Source organism: Elephantulus edwardii, unplaced genomic scaffold, assembly GCF_000299155.1.
Source record: "Elephantulus edwardii isolate Elephantulus edwardi_28Jun2011 unplaced genomic scaffold, EleEdw1.0 scaffold00063, whole genome shotgun sequence".
NCBI lineage: Eukaryota > Metazoa > Chordata > Mammalia > Macroscelidea > Macroscelididae > Elephantulus > Elephantulus edwardii.
In genome coordinates, this window is record NW_006399813.1 from 8,564,597 (window position 1) to 8,572,792 (window position 8,196).

The 8,196-nt window shown below is 44.6% G+C and overlaps 1 protein-coding gene across 1 annotated transcript in view; it reads right to left on the minus strand.

Moving 5' to 3' along the window:
- LOC102853458 (hematopoietic progenitor cell antigen CD34-like) overlaps positions 1 to 6,864 on the minus strand; it is a 167,073-nt gene extending 160,209 nt beyond the window's left edge. Inside the window, exon 1 of the mRNA XM_006888007.1 lies at positions 6,718 to 6,864. Coding sequence (XP_006888069.1) covers positions 6,718 to 6,864 — 147 coding nt within the window. The remainder of the gene's footprint in view (positions 1 to 6,717) is intronic.
- Positions 6,865 to 8,196: the final 1,332 nt, after the last annotated feature.

Sequence of the window (8,196 nt, forward strand, 5' to 3'; positions counted from 1 at the left end):
GAATAAGTGCGTTTGAGGTGGCTAGGTTGGCACAGGATAGAACAGCATTTAGAGCTCTTGTCACTATGAGTCGCAAGTGACTCGATGGCACATAACAACAACAACAGCTAGGAAAACAAACAGGTTTGTCCTACAGAGAGTGAAGCCAGGCTGCTCCTTGGAGGTAAGGATTCTGAAGCTTTGTCTGACATACTTTGGGCATGTTGCAAGGAGTGACCAGTACTTGGAGAGGGACGTCATGCTTGGGAGAATGGAGGGACAGTGCAGGAGAGGAAGACCCTAGATGAGATGGATTGACTCAGTGACTAGGGTAATGAGAGTAGGTTTATCAGAGACCATATATTTGGCACAGGACAGAGCAGGCTTCAGAGCTGTTGTACATAGGGTTGCTATAAGTCGCAAGTGACTCGACAGTACATAACAACAACAACAACAAACCTCTGAAATACAGATTCCAAGTTACTAATTTCTAAAGTACAAGATCTGGACAGGCAAAAGGTAGACATTTCCATTACAAATAGGAGAGATTGAAAAGAAAGGCTTAACAGGCATCAGGCAAGTCCGAAACCCACCAGAACAAATTGCATTAGTTCTCAAGACTTGGAAACAATCTTCTGTTCTCTGAGATCATCAAGGCATTGGCCCTGGCTTCAGACTCTGGCTGTTGGGCACACCCTTTGGATTCTGGGTGGAGAACCCTTGACCTTTGTCTTCAACTTTGCCTTCTGTACTCCATGGGACAGCAACTGTCCTTTGGCTTTAGGTGGCTTCATCCTCCAAGTCCATCTAAACAGCAATCTTTTGGCTCCTGCAGGCCTGGTTTTCTGCTCCTTTGGCATGGCAGGCCCACCCGCTCAGTTGTGGGTGGTGGCTCCGTCCCCCTGGCACACCAGTGCAATAGTCCTGTGCTGTGGAATTGAGCTGGCGAAGCTCCATCTCTTTGAAATCTAGGAGGCTTTGGATCCACCCTTCCAGGGCCTGGAAACATTGGTCCCACTCTGTACCTTACACAGCCCTGCTTCCGGTGCTCCTTCCAGCAGTTCTGCTGGTCTCTAAGCTGCTCCAGAGAGAATCCTTTTCTTTTCTTGGCAGACAACAGATATTTACCTGTTTCCTGCCTCTAGGATTCCAAGTGGCAAGCAGCAAGCAGCATTCTTTCTTCTGTTCTCTCTCTGTCCCTTCAGTCTAAGTTGATATCTTTTCTGTCACAACAGTTGGAACTCACAGATTTAACCTCTCTGAAAAGATTGTGTAGGTATAACTTTGATGAACATTCTAGAACTTGTGCCTTTAGTTTGTCAGACAGACTTTTCTAATTTTTAAAGTTGCTTTTATTTTATATTATTCATTTTGAAGTCCATCTCCTTCCTCTTGCCTTTTGCCATATACGAAAAGGAGAAATCACGTGGCCCTTTTTCATATTTTCTTAGAAATCTCATCAGATACTTAAGTTTATAGTTACAAGCTATATCTTACACCAGATATTTGAATATAATGCAGATAAATTTGTTTTCTGTATCTGCATACATCAGTATCCTCCCACTATCAAATCACAGGTTCTTTTCTTTTAAAGTCTAACCAGAAACACATTCATGCCCACATTTGTTAATGACAACCTTTGTTGATACTATATGTATTCTCTAAGATGACATTCTTTACAGCTCGTTCCACTTCCTTCTAAACCCTCATCAGAATTGCCTTTCATATTCACAATTCTACTGACAATTCCTTCAAAGAAATTTAAGCTTTTACTATTAAATTTAAACTCATTGCCACTGAGTGAGAACAGATCCTCCAGATGGGTTTCTGAGCCTGTAAATCACACAGGAAAAGATTGTTCATTTCCTCCCCCCCCCCCCATGAAGCCACTGGGGGATTCAAATTGCCAGAGAGTTGGGGACATTGGATTATGGACTACATCAGCAGTGCATTCTACACTAACTTGTTAGGTGCTGTCAAGTTGAACAGGACTAATTTAGAAGACAGTTACCAGGCAGACTGAATGGAAGATATCCATATTTCTTCCAAATCCAAAAGAAGGTGATCCAACAGGAAGTGGAAACTATAGAACAATATCACTAATCTTACGTGCAAGTAAAATCTTGCTAAAGATTATTTAAAAAACAACAGAGTTAACACATCAACAGAGAATTGCTGGAAATTCAAGTTGGACCCAAAATAGGCCACAGTACCAGGGATATCATTGGTGATGTCAGATCTTGGCTGAAAGTAGGAAATACCAGAAAGATGGTTATTTGTGTTTTATTGACTATGCAAAGGCATTTGAATATGTGAATTATGACAAATTATTGATAATATTGAGATGAATAGGGATCCCAGAACACTTAACTGTACTTACGTGAAACCTAAATCAAGAAATAATTGCCTGAACAGAATAAGGGAATATGACATGGTTTAAAATCAGGAAATATGTGCATTAGGGTTGTATCTAGGCCTATTGAATCTGTTGAATTATTTGAAAATGATTCGAAATGCTAGACACTATGTAGAAGAATGTGGCATCAAGATGGGAGGATTAACAACTTGTGTTATGTAGATCACACAACTTTGATTGCTGAAAGCCTAGAGGACTTGAAACACTTGCTCCAGAAGATTAAAGATTATATCTTCAATATAGATTACATCTCAACATCAAGAAGACAAAAATCCTCACCACTGGGCCATAATGAATATCATGATAGATGGGGAAAAGATTTAAATTTCCATCGATTTCATTTTACTTGAGTTCATAATCAAAACCTATGGTAACAACACTCAAGAAATAAAAAGTTGTCTTGCATAGAAAAATCTGCTATTAAGGACCTCTCCAAAATGCTAAACAGCAGAATGTCTGTTTAAAGACTAAGATGCACCTGATCCAAGGCATGGTATTTTCGATTACTTCCTTAGGTATAGGGAAGTTGAACATCAATGATGATGGCAGAAGCAGAGTTGAAGCCTTTCAGCTGTGGTGCTGGAGAAGAGTACTGAATCTTCCATGGACCGCCAAAAGAACAAACTGTCTTGGAGGAAGTACGACCAAGGTACTCTTTAAAGTCTTTAAAGTCAAGGTTGGTGAAACTTCATCTCATGTCCTTTGTTGTTGGAAGGACTAATCGATGGAAAAGGATATCGGTCTCAGTGCCTGTGGCAGTGGACTTGAGCACGATCCTGAGGATGGCACAATTTAAGACAATGTTCGGATCTGTTGTTATAAGGCTCCTATGAGCTGCAAGTGACTCGATGGCACATAACAACAACAACAATGAACCTTCCCGGCTTTACTGCGGCCAGGTGCCATCCAACTGATCATGACTCATAGAGACCCTATGAACAATAGATCTGAATCTTGCTCTATCTTGCACCATCCTTATCATCTCTGTTACACTCAGGTCCATTGTTATGGTCACTGTGTCAGTCAGTCACATTAAGAATCTTCCTTTCTTTCTCTGACTATCTTTCTCAGTATGACATCTTTTTTCCAAGGACTGGTCCCTCTTGATAACATGTCCAAAGTACTGCCCCTTAATACCACTGTTCTAAAACAGGACTGACATGGGGGTTGGGGGGAAACTAAGAAAAGAGGGGATAAATAATGTACACGGCATTGAAACAGACAAGGGAGAGAACTGTATAAAAGGAATATATGATGGGGTATTACTGGCATGACAAGAGTCCAGAATAAGAGCTGCATAGGAAAGTGATCTGGGGAGGGGGGTTGGGAGGGTGTGGGGGTGGGATGGGACTGTAAAATAGTGAAATAACTCTTTTTCCAAAGAAAAAAGCAATTTTGGGTGAGGGGAAAATATGCAACAATGAAGGATTGGAAACCCAAGTTCTTTATAAACTTTCATTAACATCTCAATAAAAAATAAAAATAAATAATAAATAATAATAGAAATAGAAAAATAAATAAATAAATGCAATGTAATGAAAAAAGAAACCCACTTCCCACGGATTGACTCAGTGACGGGGAAAATGGGTGCAGGTGTGTTGGAGACAGTGAGATTGGCTCGAGATAGCCAAGGGTTCAGAGGTACTGTGGGTAAGGTCGCTATGAGTTGCATAACAACAACATCTGTATTTCAAGTTGTTGAGTGTGTTTACACAGCATTCCACTCTCAATACCTAAATCTAGTGCTGCTATAACTGAAACACCATGTGTGAATGGCTTTCTGATATTTATTTAATTTCTTTTCTGATAGTTTGGAGGCCAGAAGCTCAAATTCAGAGTGCCAGCTTGAGGAGAAACCTTTCTCTCTCAGATGGCTCTGAGGGTGGTTATGAGCCTTCACTAATGAGGTGGTGTGTATGTGTATGTGTGTGTGTGTGTGTGTGTGTGTGTGTGTGTGTGTGTGTGTGTGTTAGAGAGTAAGTTACGTTTCCCCCCAAATTGGTATTTTGAACCCTAATTTCTATGCCTCAGTTATAATCCTATCTACAAATGGTGGTTTTGCTAAATTAACAGAGGCAGGATTGTTGTCATTAAATACCATGAAGCCATAGCTGACTCTGTAGTAGATTTCCAGAGGCAGTAAACTGTATGGGAGGTGACTGCTCATCTTTTTCCCACAGAACAGTGGGTGAATTTGAACCACCTACCTTGGTATTGGCAGTGCAATTCTTTACCGTGGAGCCACCCGAACTCACCAGAGGCAGTAATAGTTTGGAGTGTATCTGGAGTCAGTCTCTTTAGACTTTGGCTCCTGGTTCCTTAGAGATCTCCGTGTATTTTGACATCTGTTTCACTGCATCTCTTTGCTTTTCCTTGTTGAATCTGTTTCATCTCTTTCTCTCTGCCTGATCCCCTTTTGTTTTTGTAAAGTGACAAGGTACTAACTCTCTCTGGTTCTCAGGGTTGTTGTGTAATTTAGAAAGATCCATTGAAAAATACCATGCCAAATGCAAAGTCTCTATGATTTCCCAGGTGTGATGGAATGGATACAACCCTGTGTGCTGAAAATAAGGAGGATTTGAGGCACTTGCTGCAGAAGATAAAAAAACTGCAGCCTTCAATATGGATTGTATCTCAACATCAAGAAAACAAAGGTCTTCAGCAGAGGACCAGCAGTCAACCTTATAATAGGTGGAGAAAGCATTAAAACTGTCAATGATTGAATTTTCCTTAGATGAATATTCAGCACCCTTGATCCTAGCAGTCAGGAAGTCAAGCGATGTACTCATTACATTAGGCCATTCCGTTGTCAGGAACCTCTTCAGAGTGCTGAAGAGCAATGATGTCAGTTTGAAGACTAAGGTTCACCTAATTCAGGCCGTGATCTTCTCAATCATCTGCCACACATCAGAGAGCTGGACAATGAATAAGGATGTCAGAAGAAATGATGTCTCAGTTGTGCTGTTACAGAAAAATACTGAATAGCCCATGGACTCTCAAGAGAACAAACAGGTATGTCTTAGAAAGGGTGCCAAATGGAGTGCTCCTTGGAAGCAAAGATGGAGAAGCTTTGTCTTTCATACTTTGGATTTGAAGCTAGGTGACGCTGTTCATTGGAGAGGGCCATCATGCTGAGAAAGATGGGGAGTCAGCAAAGGAGAGGAAGACCCCCAGTGAGATGGAAGGACACAGCAATGTCAGCAATAAGCTTGAGTGTTTTGGAGAGGGTGAGGATGGCACAGGATAGGGCAGGGTTCAGGTTGGCTGTTCATAGGGTCACTGTGAGTCATACTCAACTTGATGGCACCTAACAACAACATGCTAAGAGCAGAACTATCATACAGACTAGAACCGCACTTTGACTTTCAAGGGATGATTTTTTTTTATTTTTTTTATTTTGTGTATGTGTACCGTCAAATCAGATCTGACTGGTACAGGAGGATATTGCGCCTCCTTCTCCGGCAGAGCGTCTGGTGGATTCGAACTGTGTTCCTCTGGGATTGCAGTGCAGTTTCTTGCCACTAGGCCACCAGAGCTCCCCTCAAGGGATGATTTTTGAAAAGCAGATCACCAGGCCTTTTATCTTGGTACCTCTTGATTGTACTTGAAAACACAATCCTTTTTTAGCAGCAGAAAGCTGATCCATTTGTATCACTTTAATGATTTGTTGATGTCAGGTCCTATGGAGTCCAGTCCTCACAGTGACCCAGTAAACAAGAAATCTGAACCCCTGTGTCATCTCAACATCTCTGATACACTTTAGCCCATTGCTGCAGTCATCAATTTTGTTGGAGATCATCCTTTCTCTTGCTGACCCTCTGCCCTTCCTAGGATGATGTCCCTCTCCTAACAACACGCCCAAAGTATGTGAGATGAAGTCTCAATATCCTTGCCTCCAAAGGAACTCTCTGGCTGCACTTTTTATAAGACATATTTATTTGCTCTTTTGGCAATCCATGGGATATTCAACAATTATAACGATTATAGTTGTGTTAATCACAAGGAGAATAAGTCTAGGCTGTGTCAAGGGCCCTTGGAGGCTCAGGAACTGTAAATATCTATGTTCCCTGTGCTTGTCGGCTTCATGAAGGCTTCCTCTTTCTAGAAAGGCTTCCACTCCCCCTTCTTCCCAGCTCATCCCCACCTTTAACACCAAAGGTGCAGGATGACTTGACCTGGGCACGCGTGTGCATGCACACTTTTTTTTTTTTTTGAAGACAAGAACTTCATTTCCTTTCTTGACCAGTTAAGGAATTTCCGTGAGCTAGAGAGGTTTGTGGAATCCAGAGGGAAAAATCCAGGGCGGAAGCTGTGTTTCTCGCGTTGAGCCGCCTGCGGAGCTGCAGCGGGGCCCAGGGTGCGGGCTGCTCCACCTCCAGGCAGCTTTGCAGACTCGCCAAGGGAGGCCGCGCCCGCTCCTCCAGGGCGTCTTCGCGGAGCCCTGGGGGCTGCGCCTGCCGCCCAAACATTATTCAGAACCCAACGTCAGCCTTTGGCTCCAGCCCTGGCGCGAGCTGTCCAGGGTTTGGACTTCCTTGGCCCTGTCTGAACCCTGCGGCCATGGGCCAGGGCGGGGCCCAGCGCAGCGAGCCAGGACCCTCTCCTGACGCCTCACGGTCGCCCCAGGGCGTCGTTCTCGTGGTTGCTTGGGTCCTCTTGACCCCCTCAATCAGCACCAGCCCCCACCCCCCACCGCCCTGGGCCCTTACCCGGTTTTCCATGCTTAAAAAACGCGAGGGCTTAATTTAAGGGTTTGCAGATGTGTGTGCGCCCAGGCGTGCCAGGGACCGGGAGGCTACCTCGCGGGGCTTTGAACCACGCAGCTCCAAGCACGAGCACCTCAAGTGTGCATCCCAAGTGTCCACGTGCTGGAGCTTTACTTTGGAGCCTGTGGGGCTGCCCTGCCCTGTGGGTGCGGAGAAGCCTGCGCCCTCGGAGCGGAGGTTGGAGTCTGGGACAGGGGAGAGGGCGGAGAAGCCCTGGGCGGCCACCCTGATGCCTCCCGCTTGGAGGCTTCAGAAGGACTGAACCCCTCAAGGGCTCCAGCAGGGCAGCTTCCAGATGTGTGCAGCTGTGCGGAGGGAGGCTTCCAGAAGGATTCAGGGTGGGGGTCGTGGGAGGAAGTCGTTGCCTGGGTGGGGAGGCTTCGTCCTGGAGAGCCTGAGAAAGTTCACAGAAGTGAACTGGTGAGCAGAAGTGTCTGGGACCTGGAGCCCAAGACTTGAGAATGGGGTCCTGGTTCGGCCGCTTGCCAGCTGCCCAACTTTCAGAAAAATCACTCCCACCTTCTGCTTTCGTGGTTAGAAGTAATTATAGCTACCACTTGAGTGCTTACTATTTTTCGTGTACTTTATATCTATTATTTTTATCCTCCCAGCCACTTTGCAAGGTAGGTGTTGTTGCCCACAAGCTGCAGATGGACTTGGAATCTTACCCAGAGGAAGAGGCTTGCTAAAGTCTCACTGCTGCTCAGTCGGGGACTTTGTTGTTATTGTTATGTGCCATTGAGTCACTTGCGACTCATAGTAATCCTATGTACAAGAGCCCTAAACCTTGCTCTATCCTGTGCCAACCTCACCATCTTCGACACACTCATTCCCACCACCCCAATCACTAAATCAATCCATCTCATCTAGGGTCTTCCTCTTTCTTGTGCTGTCCCTTCACCCTCACAAGCACGACGTCCCTCTCCAAGGTCTGGTCCCTCCTTGCAACATGTCCAAAATATGTCAGAGGAAGCTTCAGAATCCTTGCCTCCAAGGAGCAGCCTGGCTTCACCCTCTCCAGGACAAACCTGTTTG